This window comes from Manis pentadactyla, chromosome 10 (assembly GCF_030020395.1).
Source record: "Manis pentadactyla isolate mManPen7 chromosome 10, mManPen7.hap1, whole genome shotgun sequence".
Lineage (NCBI taxonomy): Eukaryota > Metazoa > Chordata > Mammalia > Pholidota > Manidae > Manis > Manis pentadactyla.
Window position 1 is genome coordinate 81,838,316 of NC_080028.1, and position 17,751 is coordinate 81,856,066.

Below are 17,751 nucleotides of genomic sequence, written 5' to 3' on the forward strand. Positions count from 1 at the left end.
TAGCTCAGAGAAGACAAGTAGGGACTCGGTGGCATCTTACTACAGTGATGGACAGTGACTGCAATGGGGCATGGGGGGGGCTTGATAATAAGGGTGAATGTAATACTACCTTGATTTTCTTGTGAAACCTTCATAAGAGTGTATATCAATGATACCTTAATATAAAAAAATTTAAAAAAAAAAAGAGAGGGAGGCAGCAGGATTGGAGTGGGAGACTGGAAGATGCTAAAGGTGCATAATCCTCAGGAACCCATGCAAGGAGGGTAGCAAAAAGCTGGTCTCTGAAACCCAGTGTCTTGTGCAGCAGCTGTGGCCACGGAAGGCCATCCTCACTTCCTGTGGGTGTGAACACCCACACTGAGCAGGTCAGGGCCAGCTCTCTGACCCAGGCAGGGGATTCTCATGGGGACAGAGAACAAACAGCAAAGCATCTGAGGGCCCTGAACTTACTGGAGACTCACCTCAGAGTAGGGCCTGGCCGAGGCTGACCCACCGACCCCTCAGGGCAGGCAGCCTCAGGAACCCTCGGGCCCATCTGGTGATGACTCCCCTCCACTCCTCATACTGACAGAAACCCCACAGTTCATGAGAGATGAAGAAACAGGACATCGAGTCACGGTGTAGGCTTCCTCAAGTCTTGGCTCCCTTCCAGCCAGCCAGGTCCTTCCAGGTTCCCCTGCTTTCCATGGCTCTGCCCTTTGCTCTAGTCGCCTGCCCTGTCCCTCCCTCTATTTCTCCTGCCCAGGATGGGAACCTAAAGCAACCAGAGAGAAGACATGGGGACAAATGGACTTGTGGGCCCAACAGCATGGGTGAAAACTATTTCAAGGCTCAGGTGATGAGAATTGGGCCCTCAATTGGGATTCCAATCTAGCAGCCACAGAGGGAGGCACCCCACCCTGTGGCCAGCATACCCAGCATGCGGACAGAACACTGACCTGGCTCTTCCCCTCTGTACTCTACTCAACCCCTGCCAACCCCCTCCGCAGATGGTGCTCACAGAGCAGCCCACTGCTCGTAATAGAGCTGCCATCATTCCTCCAATGCATGGATGCCAGCCTGAGCTCTCCATTCGTGCTGTTCAAGCCAGTCCTCACCACGGTCTCAGGTGACAATGCTACCATGCCATTTCACACCTGAGAATATCAGGAGCTAAGACATTTCCCAAACTCTCACCCCTCAGCAAGTGAGGAGCTGGGATTTACCGGGCAGCTGACTTCAGAGCCTAGGCCTTAAGCCTTTGATGACACATGGCCCCTAATTCAAAGACATTTGTGTGACTGAACAGTGGGCGACCCGGGGCCTTGGACGCTGGCCTCTGCGTGCAAGGTGGCACCATCAGCACTCAGTGGAGGCAGCCAACATGCTCTCAGCAATAGCCCACTCCCCCACTCCTTTTTAAATGCCCTCAGGGGCGAATTAGCCAGTCAAAGAAATACAGAATAGCCCTTGAAGCACAAGTGGAAGAGGAGAAATGTTACAGGTACACTGATGGACTCAGAGGGCAGAACCGGAACCCTCAGCACCTGACAGCCTCACCGCTCTGCTTCCACAGCACTGACCACCTCTCCCATCAGAGCTTCTCCAAACAGCCCAGCCACCTCCTTTGCTGACAGCCAGGATGGACAGCCATTCACAGGTGGGTCGGTGTAAACTTCAGCTCCAGGTCAGATGTCTCTACAACCTCCCATTTCTGTGACTCTGGGGTTAATGACTTGGTATAGCTCTTGGTTTTCTGCCCAGTAAGTGAGATGAGTGTTCTCTTCCTCACGTCAGTGGTGGGATGACCTGATGGTATGGCTGTACAGAGGTCAGCACATAACTGTCACTGACCCTGATGCCCAGCTCTCACAGTGGGCTAGGCACTGTGTGTGGATGTTACCTGAATTAACCCATCAAACCTCACAATACAAGGCTGGCAGGCCCCTGTGAGCCCCAATGTGCAGATGAGGAAGCTGAGGCACAGAGAGATTAAGTGCCTTACTCTAATTGACGGAGCTATGAAGTGGCAGAGCTAGGATCTGAGCCCAGGCTGTCTGAAGCTCTCAATCACCATAGCAGCTACTCTTAATAGCATGGCCAACACCCAGCACAGTGCAGTGGCATGACAAACATTAGTTGGATTAAAAGACTGGTCCCTTCTTGCCAGGTAGGAAAGCCCCACAGCTGGCCTCAGGTCATGGTGGCCTGGCTTCTGGAGAGGTGTGGGAACCTGGCCTTGCTCTGGTTCTGAGCATGGGATTCAGGAAGGCAACTGGACAGGAAGGCTGTCGCTGGGGGAGGCTGATGCACGAGGACTGAGCTGACCCCTGTCATGACCCTGGGTTTCATGAGGCCCAGGACTGACCAGGAGTGTGACCCAGAGGAGGAGAATCTCCAGCACACCTCGAGTGGGGGTGGGCTCAAGCATCTAACCATGGGCCTAGCGTGAGGGTGCCTTTCTTCCAGAAGGCCAGGCATGACACATCAAGTGGGTATTGGTGAGGCTTTGGGCCAAGCGGCCTGCATCTGGCCCCTCCCCCACAGCATAGCTGATTTCTCTGCCATGAATCCCAACTGCACTGACTTTTTTCTGTATCTGTCAGAAAAGCAAACCCTGGTCCTCTACCCAAGCTGTGTATGTCTCTGGGTCTTCCTCAACATGCTGACCACAGAAACCTCACCCTTCCTCCATGCCATGTCACACACATCTTTATTCTGGAAATCCTTGTGTTAGGGAGGTAGCATGCACAGTGGTTAAGAATCTGGACTCTCCCACGAGAGGTGGTCTGTGAACCTGGGCAAGCTGGCTGACCTCCCTGGCTCAACTGGCTTGCCTGTAAACTAAGGTTAATGAGAATGCCCAGAGTCTGGAGTTGTTGGGAGAATTATAAGAGAGAAGGCAGTAAAGGATGGGACACACTGTAATCGAAGGGACGAGGGACTGCTGGGGTGAGTTTCATTGGCCCTTTTCATCTTTCCCATAGTTCTAGAGTTTTACCAGTTACAGAATTTCAATTTCTATTTTTAAAATCCCTTTAGCTCATATTTGCCTTTTTTAAGGAGACTGTTCTAGACCCCAAGTCAGGTAAAGCCAAAGCAGAAGGCACCTGAATGAGCCCCCTGCCAGATGCCCAGGCTCAGAATTCCCTCTAAGCTGCACCTCAGGGACCCATAATCCCTCTTGGAGGAATCACCAGCCTGTTAAGGCAACCACTGACCCCTGGGTGCGAGGCTTTCTTTCCAGAAACAAAAGGCAGGAGAGAGATGACAGGCAGATCACTGCACATGCTCTCAAGCACAAGGAGCTTTGGGTCTTTTAAAGATAAGGTGTGTGCTCATCTCAGCAGTTCACACAAAGAATCGTGCAGTTCTTTTGTGTGAAAATCCAGGACAGGCTCACCTTAACATGAAGACAGAATGGCTTAATACAGACATTCTGAGACCCAGAAAAGAAGAAGGGGAGGAGTGAAACCTTACTGAAGACCTAGGATGAGTCCAGCACTGTGTTAGGTATTTTCAGAAGCTATTTTATTTAATCACCATATCCATTCAGCAAGTTATTTTTGCCATTTTAAGAAAAAGGAAGCTGAGGTTCAGAGAGGTCAAGTGTTTTAACTGATGTCTTGGACCTAGAAAGTGGCATTTCTTCCACATCAGGCCACCTGGCTAGGCTAGAATTTTATTCTAATGGACAGCACTGCTCATTGTAAAGGAAAACCCAGAGCAGCTGTGAAGTGGAATGAACAGCCTGTGTTTCTCACATTCCCAGTGAAAAATCTGATCTGGCCTCCTAGCAGAACTGTACTCTCAACTGTGATTAATGTGGAAAAGAACAAAAGCAGGATGGGATCAAATGAGCACAGGACAGACTTCCTCTTGAAGAGTCACAAAGGGAGGGACAGTGCCACTGGTGAGTCAGGCAGATGCTATGTAATCGCAGTGGTATCCCTGGCCCACAACACACCTACACACACACACAGGCACACACACACGCATGCACCTTGAATAGGGCTGGGCTGGTCAGTGCTGGGAGTCACTCAGAGAGTTTGGGAAACTGAAATGATAAGCAAGCTGACAGGCAATCTAAGGGCGCAGCTGTCTTTGGAAACTGCAGGGGCCACCAGAGGCTGGAAGCACAATTCAGGGCAGCAGCCAGGATGACCAGGGTGGCTGCTGAGCCCACACCCCAGGGCCATGGAACAGGTTAGAATATGGACCATGGCACAAGCCTGCCTCTGCCACTCACTGGCTGTATGACCATGGATGGCTCACTGGTATGACCGCTGTGCCTCGGGCTGCTCAGCTATAAAAAGGGAGTGAGAATAGCATGTTCCTCAGAGTGCTCAGATGGTGCCTGGCATACACATAATGCTCAGTACATAGGGCTGGCTACCGCTTTTCTCCCTGCCATTATTATTCCCTTGGAAAAACATAGCTTTCGAGGATCAAGTGTCATACTTTGTCACCTGGGCTGAAAATGTCATTGCCTTGGGCCCAGAGCACACCAAGATGAGTAAGACAGGGTTCCTGCCCCTGTAAAAGGGTCATATCTGAGGGTGGCCAGGGAGCTAGGAGGGCGGTGTGCTAGGGCTTCATGCAAGCCTGGGTTTGAGTTCTTGCCCCACCATGGGTGGGCTGCCAGCCTCTCTGAGCCTCAGGTTCCTCATCTATGAAATGGAGACAGTTCTACCAGCACATGTAGACGAAATGGATGAGGACAAGGAAGGCCCTCAGGGCCTGCTATCTGGCTGGCTGACCACTAAGAAATAAGCTACAGTGTGCTTAGGGGCTACTTCCAGCATGTACAGAGCTTGGAAATAAGGGTGAGGCAGGGGAAGGCAGAGGGGATATTCGGGTGGGATACTGGAGGATCTGTAAGACCTGCCCAGGCGGACGAGGCCAGGCATTCCAGGCAGAAGGAAGGGCACCAGCGAGGCACAGATGTGGGAAAGGGCAGGCCTGTTTGGGGAGTGGTGGTAACGGGACAACGGGAAAGACGGTTACAGAGGGTCTGTATGCCAAGCAAAGCTTATTTCCCTTTTTCCTTTGTAGGCATGTTCACATTTACTCCATAGGCATGACTCAAGTTGTTGTGTGGTGGGCATGGAAGGTGGCGTGGGGGATAAAAGGCCTGGAAGAGGTAGCCCAGTCTTTGACCGTCCTGCCCCAGAAGCTGTCCTAGGCTAGCTGCCCCCACAGCCCCTGCCACTCCCCAGGCCCCAGGCACTGGCTGCCCCACTTCCCTTTCCTACTAGTTCAGCCCAGTCTCTCCAGGCAGAAGCAGAGGGCCCGATTAGTGCACGGGTTTACGCAGCAGCTTTCTGTGCCAAATCCCCACACTGGTGCTTCCTCGCTCTGTGACCACAGCCAAGTGATGAGAGCATTGGGTTCTTATGAGAGAAATGAAGAAAAAGAATAGTATGGAGAAGATGGGGTGGATAAAGGGATCAGACTAAAACTAACACTGGGCACAGTGCCCGGTATGCCACCTATTTGGTTCATCTGCCTCTCTCCCACCCTAAGACTGACCACAATATAGGATAAAAAAATGTCACTCTCCCCCAGTTCCTTCCTCTTTTCTACACCCTAAGACAAACCCATAGAGTTTAAGGGTTCTGTTGCCAATTGCACAAGGCAACAAGGTTACCAATGACCCCCAAGGGCTTCCAAGGGTTTAGAAGGCAGAGTTGCAAAGTCATCATGAAACACCCAGTGCAAGTACCACCTCCAGGCCCATGGACTGAGTTTAGTGACTGACTTGTTTAGGTCCCCAAAGTTCTCAGCGTGTGACCAATGGATGGAAAGGGCTGGTGGGAGCCACGCAAGTAAGGAGCACAAGGGCATCAGCAACCCTCTCTCTATGGCTCCAAGCCAGGCCCTGATTAAGAATGTAATGTCACTCACAGAGGCATATCTGAGTCACTTTACTGGCTCTCCTGCAAACCTGTTGTGAGGATGGTCACCTGTATAGCCGCTAGTCATGTGCTCCCAAGTCCCTGCACTGGCCTTAAGGCTCTTCCAAGCACAGGGAGAGTGTCCCCTTCCCATCCTACAGAGCTATTAGCCCTCTGCACCTCAGGAAGGTCCAGAGGGACAGTCTCACCAGCCTGTCACCTGCCCCAGGCTGATGCCAGAATTCCTCCCCAGCTCCATTCGCCTCCTACCTGCAACCAGCCTGCCCTTCTCAGGTGTGGCCTGGGCAGCTTTCCCTCCGAGGAGAGCTGCGGAGGAGCCCAAGGAAAGGACTGCTTTCCCACAAGGATGCTGTCCCCAGGTGCCAGAGCCCCCCAGGAGAGCTCCTCAGCCCTGGTATGAAGTTCCTCAGGCCTGGAATTTAAGCTGTTGGTGATTTTACCCCTTTCTCTTATTCTTTTAAGTTCTTACCTTCAATAGTTTTTGCCATATTAAAATGTGTTTATCTTTATTATTGATAGTAATTACTCTCCGTTTTTAAGTTAGTGTCTTTTATCAACTTTGTCACTTTTAACTTGAAGAAGTCTTGCTATTTTTAACTGTTTTAACTGTTTTCCCCTAGCACCATTACTTTTCCAGGCTTTGAACTTTTCTGACAATCTTTTTCTACTCTTTTTAAATTTATGCTCACCCTTTATCCTTTTCATATTTCTGATCTTCATTCTTTTTAATTCCACTCTTCTGGTTTCAAAGCTCTTTTAAACTTTTGTATCTATTTTTTTTTTTTTGCATTTTAATCTTTCTTAACATGGCTCATTTCTTTTTTTTAGCTTGTACCTTTTAATCCTACTGTAACTTTTAAAATGTCCCCTTTTGCCATTATAATCTTAATTTGGTTTGCTGTTCCCTGTTATAAGTGCTTGTTTAATTTTTAACAGCTTTATTGAGATACAATTCACACCATATCATCCCATTTACAGTGTACAAGTCAATGGTGTTCCAGCATTTTCATAGACACATCACCAGTCCATCTGAGAACATTTTCATCAGCTCCAACTCCTCTGTGCCCCTCCCTAGCCCTGAACACTCACTAAGCTACTTGTAGATTCCCTGTTCTGGACTTTCCTCTACATGGAATCATACAGTAATGGCCCTTTGTGATTAGGTTCTTTCTCCATGGAATCGTCTTGGCACCCCTGTGAAAAATTGGTTGACCACGGATGTCTGGATTAATTTCTGGACTCCCAGTTCTATTCTATTGATCTCTATGTCTAGTCTCGTGTTGGTGCCAGGCTGTCTTGATTATTGTTGCTCTGTAGTTAAGGGATGAAACTGGGGAGTGTGAGCCCTCCTACTCGATACTTCTTTTTCAGGACTATTTTAGCTATCTGAGTATCTTGCAATTCCATGTGAACTTTAGAATTAGTTTGTCAATTTCTACAAAGAAGTCAGCTGGGATTCTGAGAGGAATTACACTGAATCTGAAGACCAGCTTAGGGAGAACTGCTATCTTAATAAGGATCTATGAACAGGGGATGTCTTCTCATTTACTTTTATCTTAAATTTCTGTCAGCAATGTAGTTTTCAGAGTATACATTTTGTATTTGTTTTGTTAAATGTATTCCTAAGTTATTTTATTCTTTTTGATGCTATTTTGAGCAAAATTGTTTTTCTAATTTCACTTTCAGAGTGTTCATTCCAAGTGTATAGAAATAAACTGATCTTGTGTCCTGCAACCTTGTTATACTTGCTTTTTATTTTTTAAGAGTCATGAGCAATGGCTGAAGGAAGAGCCTGTATCATAAACAGGGTGGCACAGATGCCAAGACACAGTATCCTCTCCACTGCTAGGCTGGCCTGGTTACTGAACCTGGGAAACCTGTTACATGATGGGCTTAATCATTAGTCCCAGGGAGCAAGTCTCTGTCAACTGCTTCCAGCTGTGAGCATCTTCTGACTGATTCCAAAGTTAACTTCTACTTGGCTTCCCTTCTGTTCTCAGCACTATTTAATAAGCACAGAATGACTAGTAAACACTTGAAGAAAATAATCCCAATTTGCAAAACATATGAGTTCAGGGTGACTGTTCTCATTACCAAAGTTTTTCTGCTTTTTGCAAAACAGAGCACCACAGCTTTCTGTAATGCATTTGAAATAAGCCTAAATCCAAACTCTTTGTTTATGGGCTTTTAGAAACAAGTCATATTTATCCAGGCACACCTGTAAATTTACATGAAGTATTACATCATCTTTATTTATTACTTAAGTCTTGCCTACTCCATAATGCCTTAGAGGGAAGATTTTATGTTAATTTTACAAACTGGGATTACAAAGTTCAAAGCAAAAAAGACTAAAACTGTGCATTCATCCCTTGTCTCCTGCATGAGGAAAGTAACTCAAGTGGCACCTAATTAAATTAAATATGCTAAACATTTACTTAGCGCCTACTCAGTTCCAAGCAGACACCTCACAGGCAGTAAGGTTAGAAAGTATGTGAGGGGTGTGGCCACCACATGCGAGAAGCTCACAACCTAGTTGGAAAGAAGTCACACAGATAAGTGGGACCTATGTGACACAGGCAGTGAGAAGAAGCCTGTCAGCGAGCCTAAGCAGCAGAGGTGGGTGACAAGACCACCATGGGAATGGGATGAGCCTCCTGAACAGTCAGAATGGGCTCCCTGTGCATGCATGTGACAGTCTGAGAACTCTGGTGGTCATTGTCTGGGGAACCTGCCCTCTTAATGCCACATAAGGAGCCAAAGCCACCACTACCTTTGGTACCCAGTCTCCGCTGAGTAATGCTGGCTATTCCTGGGGGTATTCTCTTCCCAGCAACAGGCCTCAAGAAAACCAGGACAACTCACTATGTAGCCGGGACACAGCTTCAGGGGTCAGGTAGATGACCTATCAGTGTGAAGCCAGCTGTAGGCTACACAACAGGAAGCAGGGTGTCTTTGGCAAGTTGAAAGGGGTCAGCATGTCTTTGCCTAGCCAATTGCTATTAAATACAGTTCAGTGTTGCCTGATTTTGTTTTTCTAAAGAAGTTGAAAGGCTGGCTTTTTAGGTGAATTTCTGATTTTTAAATTTGATGAAAACAATGTGAGCCAAAAAGAATACATTGGTAGATATGACCATGACCAGTCTGTGCAGACCAGTTACCCTTGGAGCCTGTCATGGTGATTTCCCTCTACCATCTCTCCAGGGTTTTCTCACTTCTCCCTCCTTCCTGGACCCCATGATTTCCTGTCTCTTGTCACCTGATGGTACATAGCTTCCTAAAAGGGAACACAGGAGATGGGAGATGAACTGTGCCATATCTGCACATATGCAATACCATATTTCACACCTGACTGATGCTAAAGCTGAGTAAAGAAATCCAGACTGAAAGTCATGCCCTTTAGAATGCTGACGGCTTTGCTCCCATGTTCCTGCTTCAATTACTATTGGGAAGTCTGGTGCCTCCTCTCTTTAGCTCTAGATATCTAGTGTCATTCCTTGTGTCATTTCTCATTATCTCCTTTCTATCCTCTGCACACATTCCCTTTCTGTCCCCTTGGGAGCCCCTATTGTGTGGATGTTAGACCTTCCAGGCTTAGCCTTCTATTTTCAACTTAGCTCCATTTCCCACCTCTTAGGAGTTTCTGTTCTTTCTGGGGGATGTTCTCAACTTTATCTTACCATCTTTTCTTCCACTAAATATTTTATTGCAATAATCATATTTCTTCTTTTTCCAAGAGTTCTTTTTTATTTTCTGCATGTCTGTCCTTTATAGCCTCTTGCTCTGGTTTCATGGATGTATGTTCTCATCACTCTCTGAGGATTCTTTTAAGTCTCCTTCTGCTGCTTACTTTGATTCTATTTTCCGATCATGTGTGCTTCTCTTACATTCACATTAGAGTTCTCGGATATTCAGTGAAGCACTGAAATGCTGCCCCATACCCTGTGCTTTGGCTGTTTTGCAGGTCTGGGAGGAGCAAGGCAGAGGTTGCCGTTGTGTGAGCTTTCATGATGAGAGCAGGCAGGGCACAGCTCTTTTGTTGGGAAACCCCTAATTTCAGTATCCAGAAGACTTCTTTCTCTTGGACTAATCAGTTTCTACAGAAAAGAAGCCTTCTGGCCTAGGGGACTGTAAGTCTGGCTGCCAGTGTTCTAGGAGCCAAACTGGAAAAAGCAGTGAGGGGACTTTCACCTTCCGGTGTGTGGGGATTGCCACATCACTCTCATTTAAAGCACAGCACCCTGTCCCCAGCTGGGTATCATGTTTGTGAGTCTAGAAACCCAGTGTATCCAGATGTTTGCCTTTGCAGGAAAGGGCTTCTTACCTGGCTATGTGATGTAGCGGAGAGGACCTGGAGGACAGTGGTTTTTTACTACAGACAACCAACCAAACTCTCTGGTCCCATCCAATCTTGTGCTTTTAAAAGTACCTGGACTCTCCAAATTTTTAGTTCATTTGGGTCTGAGGGGTGATTCTTGGCTACTGCCCTTCATGGGCCTTTAGCATTCCCAGTCCACTCAGTCAGTTATCGTTTGTCCATCAGCCCTTCGGCATCAAAATACTGTTGACAACGCTTTTTGCATTGGAGGAGTTTGAGAAGAGTGCAGCTAAATATATATATTCCATCTATCACCTTTTACTGAAAACTCTGACCCTAGCTTTTTAAATGACCATGCTTCATCAGGAAGGGGTAAACAGTATGGGATAAAAATCAAAAATAGAGAAAAACAGGAACTAAGGAAGGTATTTTAAGTTTTATAGTTTATTGTCCTTAGTTTAGTTTTCTTAAAAGGTTCAAATCCCATCTCTGGTGCTTACTGATTGCTTAACCTTATGCAAGTTACTTAGCATCTCTTAAGTTTAGTTTTTTTACATGTAAAATGGTGGTACTACCACCTACCTTATAGGGCTGGATGATGAGATCACGCAACGTAGTTTAGGTACTTCAAAAATGCTAGCTGAAGAATGTGCAAGAAGGAAAAGATAAGCTTGTTTTTGGACACCACGAATTTGAGATTAGGGGGACATCCATATAGAGATGTTTGCTGTTAGTTAGAACTGTTTTCATTCAGCAAACATTTCCTGAGCCCTTTTTTTATAGAAGATCCTAAGGCACTGAGGAATAAAGAGTTGAATAAATAGGTGAAATCACCCCACTATTAAGGCCAAACACAGTAAGGCTGGAGCATAGAAAAGAGAAGTGAAAGCTGTCCATGCAGCCAAGGGAATAGAGGCTGAGGCTGTCTTTACCTTTCTTTGTCTTACAAGGTCCACATTCAGGGTGAATCTCTTGTAAGGGAAGAGACACCACCTTCGCTAAGCCAGCATTCAGCATGTACTGGTATAAACGCTTAAATGTCCTCTCGCATAGTCCCTGCAGAACAAAATTTAAGAGCTACTGTTAGGTACAAACAAGGCATTTGAAACTATTCAAGAGTTTTAGGAACGCATACAAATTCAGGACCTGAGTTAATCAATTATCTTGAATGTGGAAACACTGGAGGTACTAATGAGAAATGACTCATAAACTATGTTGTCAAGGGAACAAAACAAGGTCCAGAGCAATTTGTAAATGATTCAATGATTCTGTCTTTGGTTATGAAAGGGAGGAAAAAGATTTGCCCAAAGAGATCCTAAAGGGATATAAAGAGTGAGACTGAGGCAGAGGGATAGAGCTAGGAGACTTTTCACTGTATACTGTTTCATGTTGTTTTGATTTTTTGAACAAGGAAGTGTATTAATTATTAATACACACACACACACCCCTCTCCCACAGCAGTGGAATGGAAAAAAATGAAATAAAAAAAAATTAATTTAGTCTGTGAAGTTTCAACAAAATGATGGTGAGTGCATAGACCCCAACGCTCACATTTCCGCAAAGTGGAAACAACCAAAATGCTCACAGGTGCTCCTAGCTGCAAGGGCCACCAATCAGCAGCCTCCAGTGCAGGCCATGTTTTGAAATCTACACACTTTTTCCAAAAAAGCAATTTACTTGCCCACATTGAAAGGTGAGGGCTTTTAAATAAAGAAGCAGATTCTGGCTTCTCTTGAAAAACAAGATCTAGCAATGAATCCTAGGAGTGTGGTTCCTCACCACAGCCATCGGTGGGAGTGAGGATCAGCTGCTCCCTCTGGACAAGCACACTTGTCCTGGGTGCCATGGTCCCGGGCTCCCATCAGACCCTTGCACAGTGAGGCTGAAGATCAGCTGCCATTTATCACCACTTTTGTACTGTGTTTCTCTCATGGTAGGTAAGAGGAAAGTTAAATATTTCTTGTATCCATACTGATAACCAAAAATTGTTTATACTTGGCCTATTCCAGTCATTCCTATAGCCCTCCTGGCCACTGCTAGCATTTGATGTTGCAGCCTCTGGATTAGTGAGGCGAATTCTACTGCTCTAAGTTGTGGACTAACAACAGGAGGCACTCCCAACTAGCAGTTGTTAGCTGAGTATTACAGGTTTCCTCTTACATTGTGGGGTTGGGGGGGAGTGGGAATAAACAAATGTCTGTGGGCTGCCACCACCACATGTGTGATCAACTCCCAAACTAGCCAGCACTCTAGCCACTGGGGAGCAGAACAGATGACTATCACAGATACAGATGACTCACACATGGCCCATTCAAACCCACTGGCTTGTAAATGGCATCTAACGTTAATCTAGCCATGCCCCCAGCATCATAGAAAGACCCTATGGAAGCTCACCCATCAAGTCCCAGCCCTCAGCATATGGTTGTAAGCCCTGGACCATCCTAAGTGAGGGAGAACAGTGAAGCCCTGCCTTCTGGGGGACCACCATCAAGAACTTGTATGATCAGCCCAGAAAAAAACAAAAGAAGCAGTAGGGGCCTCACCCACTCCCCCAAAAGATAGCATCCATAATCATGGCATTGACCTCACCTAGACTAATTATTCACTAAATCCTGTTCAGCGATCTCTGCCCCCTATTTCCAGCTGCTGACTAGACATTGCCAAGCAAAAGTCCCAGAAGATGTTCATACTTAATAAATCCCCAAATCAAATTTATCATTTGCCTCATCCTTAATCAGATTTGTTCCTCATTCTGTACTCTCTACTTCATTCATACAGTCATTCAACAAATATTTACTGAGCGCCAGACACTGGGGGCCAGACATTGTCCTCATGGTGGGGGCTTAGCAGTGAACAAACTAGATGTGGTCTCCAGCTCCAGTCTAGTGAAGGGCAATCACTCAGCCAGACATCAAGACGCCTCCTCTGCTCACTTTGCTTCCTGGCTTCAGTCGCCCACCAAGTCCCACTAGTGTCACTTCCAAAGCATCTCAACAATTCAAGCTGGTCACCCACCCAGCCTCAGGCCACAGCAACCGCCTTGCCACCCTGCCTCTGATCTCTCTTCTATCCACCAGTTCATTTCCTAAACACTCTTCTCTTCTTGTAACTTCTCCACTTCTTAACTGCCACCAGTGGTTTATAAGGCTAAAGGCTAAAACCCAATTACTCAGCCTGGTTGGTACTCAAGACTGTATCTTATCCCGACTTTCCTTTCCAGCCACATCTCTTACTGGTCCCACCAAAGCACACTGCCTCCTGGCTACCCGCTGGATTGTTGCCAAGGTCAAAAACATACCACAGCCTCCCATAAATAAGTACATGCCTTTGCTCAAGCTGCTTTCCTTTGAAATGCCATTTCTCCTCCATCTACTTTGGGAACACTTAATGTTCAAAGCCCAGCTCAACTGTAACTTACTTTCTAAAGCTCCCCCCAGCTCTCTGAACAAAGCTCACCTCTCCTCTTCTGGAGCTCATATACACCCTTCTAAGTAGCACTCCAGCCTAAGTGCATGTTCACATGTCGGCCTCTCCAGTTGGACTGCTCCACAACTGTGTGAGACATGCCATCCTCATGAATTTTGGTCATTATACTGCCCAACATTTCTGGCTCAGATTAAGCACTCATTAAAGTATTTGTTGAATGAATAAGTGAAACAATGTCTGTGACAGTCAAATCTTGTTGCTTAGATAGTCCACAGACAAGCCTGGCCTCCCTTCCCTTGAATGACTGAGTAGGACAGAGGGTTTCAATCTCTAATGTCTGCATGGGCTGGATGAGAAATAGAAACAACAAAGCGGGCAGGTATTTATTAAGTATGTAGGAGTTTTCTTCATTTCTACTAAGGTCTCTCAAGAATATGCCTTGTCAGCCCACCTTTTATTTTCTACTTTTGATACAGACTCAGATACCCAGAAATATTTTTCTCTGATCACAATATTTTTCTCTGTGCATGTGTTACAAATGGCACTGCCTTGGTATCTGAGAAGGTGACAGGAAGCAAGGGGCCTGGGGTAGCTGGCTAGTGCACAGCTATCTTTGGCTAACTGTCGTCATGAAAGACTGCAGGCCCAGGCTTGCGAGAGCTTCAGATATTTCAAGGGAAGCTAGAAACCTAGAATTTCATGTGGAATCCCAATTTTTCTAGGCTAAATTTATTTTTAAGAATGTACAGGCCAAATCTGACCCACAAGCCTCAGTTTGTAACCTGTGCTTTAAAGAGACTTAAGGCATGCAGTGAATCTAGCAATAGGAAAGAGACCCCTTTCCCTCTGTTCCATGAACTTGGAGACTAGAGCTTCACCAATACAGCACAAGGCCAGGAGTAAAAAGGATTATCTTGGTGTCTATAATCAGACTCTAAACCATTTTTCTTTATGGACTAAATAATACTATTTAAATTTTATGTTTAAGTTCTACTATTAACTGACAGAGCAATTAATTTTTCTCCCATTTCCAATACTGGCTCTTTTCTAACTTCCACTGAAGATTGTTCAAATCCGACTAGAATGAGTGCCACTTCTGTGCTCTCTTCCTCTCCTCACTTATCACTGCCTCGACTCCTGGGCCCAAAGACAAAGCAGGTCAATAGCTGCTTTACTCCTGAGCGTCTCACCTCCTTCTCTGTGCAATCACTCTGTTACTTCAGTATGAAACTAGCAGGAACACAACCGCAAGCTTGGTAACAAAAGGCAACCTGATTGCCCAGATTTACCATTCCATATGAACTTTTTGAGCAGGTCCTAAAGCAAACCCAGGGAAATGGAAGCCAATCAAAAGCAAGAAGGATTTACATTAAGGACTGAGCACTTTTTCATTCTGTAAAACATAGGAAGATCCCACTTGTTTGATGGTTAGGGATAGTTGGGCTCTGAACTGGGCTTCGACTATAATTCATTTACTCTACACTTGACAGAGACCTCCCCACTGCCATACAGACCAATGCAGCCCCGCACACGGGAAGCCCCAGGAGGCTCACCAGTTCCTCCCTCAGCTTTCCCAGTGTTTCTATCTGGTTACTCCGTGTGCTCAGCACAAGCGAAAGCTTCTCCATAAGGATGTCATATTTGCTCCTCCTGTGAGAAACCCGAAACAGATCATTTGTTCAAACTTATTGCCAAACTTTTAACAGATGTCAAAGCAAGACTTAAATGACAACATATTCAGCCTCTCAACTGAACTGCAGTGTTAGGTCTTGGCAATCATCTCCAACACTTTCCAGCTGAAGACTGTGGCTCTGAGTGGTTCGGTCACACAGCCATAGGCACCTAAGACCCAGATGCTATGGCTAAAACTTTAATGATTCTTTAAGATGCCTTACATTCTTATCATGCTTTAAAGTTTAGGAAGTACCTTATACATTTCCTTATAAGTCAATTGATGAGGAAGGACATAAGGAAGTTCACAGGCTTTCTAAAATTCAGGCCCAAAATGCCAACCTAGGCCTTCTAAATTCAGGCCTCTCTTCCCTGCATCCTGGTGCCTCTGAGTCTGAAGCCCTGATTTTCACTGACTTCACCGGTGTGACTGATCCCACCTTCCATCCCATTTTTACTGTGAAGAGGGTATCATAGTAAATGATTCCAAGCTAAGGGCCACCCATGGAAGCCAGTGAAGAGAACAAAGGGCCCCTTGACTGTGTGTGCCTGGGGGAGCTTGGGGAAGGTGGGCAGGGAGGGGCCTTCATGCCAGCAAGGCTGGGAAAGGTGAACTTGGCTTAACTGCCCATAGGTTCAGGGGCACAGAGGGCATATGTGTGGCACTCAGAGACTACACCTACTTCTCCATTTTTACTGCCCCTCAACGAATGAAATAAATGAGGGTTCAGAAACTTACTGCATAAGCACTGTGTCATGGCTATTTCACAGAAGAGGAAACAGTGGCTTAGAGAGGTCAAGTAAGGGACAAGGATTCAAATATAGGTCTTGACTTAGTCCATTTTCCTACATCTATTCACAGGTGCTACCCCATATTCTTTGAAGATCACAGGCTATATACCAGTTATGAATTAGGTGATAAAGGTATTTAACCAATGGATAGAATGACTACATGATTAAAATGCAAATTATTGAAGTATGATTCTCTCTAATGCACTATTTCCAAAATGTAGGTTTGAAGACAAATTTGGAGTTTTGACGGGAGGACAGTGACATCTTCATTCCAGAAATCTTTAGTCAATTGTCAGTCCACACACATATACCAAGCACCTTCTTCGGACCCAGCCCTGTGCTATGTAGTGGACACTAGAAACTTTGACACTTACACATAATCCTGGTGTTTACCACACCTCCCTTTTGGAGGGTGTGTCGACCACCGGGTAAAGGGCAAGATATCTGTTATCTGACAGGAGGAGAAGTGCAGTCACTCCCTGTGGCCCAGGAAAAGGATCTGCCCACTGCCTCCCAACTGTCCCTGGATAATCCCCACCTCTACCGTGGAGCACTGGTGGCCGGGCACTGGGGGCTCCCTCCCAGCTTACTCACTCAAGGATGACTTATTCTGGGCCCTGCACCAGCTTGCCCCTTCCCCACCCTAGTCTTTTCCCCTCCTAAGAAGGAGTGTGTTGGGTGGTAGAGGGCAGGCAGAGACCTCTCTATAGGGTGGTAGAATATTTCTTCCCCCCATTCCTATGCCAGCTAATTAGTCACCCCAACAAGGGAACTAAAGACTCAGGGATGCACTCCCAGAGAATCCCTGGTCCTCTGAAGGGAAAGTGCACATTTTAGCACCTTGCTGTATTGTCTGGATTAAGATACACAGCTAAACAACAACATCATGTACAGTGTCACCATCCCATCCATGTAGGTTGATTATGATGGTTGCATGCCAGAAAACATGCCAATTTTAAATTAATACAATTCAGTCTCAACTCTGTCACTGTAACAAATCAAATTTGACTCATTTACTTTTATTTTTATACTCTGAAAGAATTTCACCAAAATGTTTATACTTCCTATTGCTGGGCTATGGGGTTCTAGGTACTTATTCCTTCCTTTCTGTATAATTTCCAGATTTGCTATATAAGTAGGACTTATTTTCATCATCAGAAATAGATAGTAAATATTTTTTTAAGTTATAATCATATTCTAATTCTGCCTCTATGATTTTTAAAGGGGTAACACACATGGCTGAACGACAGATGTGACAAAGTGTTCTGGTCCCTTCCCTATACACTGTACCTGTCCACATGAAACCGGTTCAGGAGGAGGAGGATCGAGTGCTGCTGGGCTCCAGTGGGTAATCGGATCACATGTGACTGCATCGTAATGAGCCCGTTCTTGTTCAGAATTTTCCTATGATAGTGGAGCTTCCCAGCATCCACCCTGCAGGGGAGGAAGAATGTGCTGTTGGTTCGCCTTGTGGGCTGCTTTCAGCACACAGTGCAGAGAGCTCTCATCTGGACCTAAATACCAGAGATACACACCTTCTATTCACAGTCTAAAAGAATAGTTGCTATGAGGCAATGGCCTTGGGAAGGACAGCCATGCCCCAGCCAAAGAGCACACCCCAGGCCCTCAGGAGAGGCAGACGGGAGGTGG

The 17,751-nt window shown here is 46.1% G+C and overlaps 1 protein-coding gene across 1 annotated transcript in view; it reads right to left on the minus strand.

Annotated features, from left to right (window-relative positions):
- Positions 1-17,751, minus strand: part of GTF3C1 (general transcription factor IIIC subunit 1) — a 72,000-nt gene that overhangs the window by 46,182 nt on the left and 8,067 nt on the right. Inside the window, 3 exon segments of the mRNA XM_036916874.2 lie at positions 11,145-11,268; positions 15,192-15,288; positions 17,392-17,535. Coding sequence (XP_036772769.2) covers positions 11,145-11,268; positions 15,192-15,288; positions 17,392-17,535 — 365 coding nt within the window.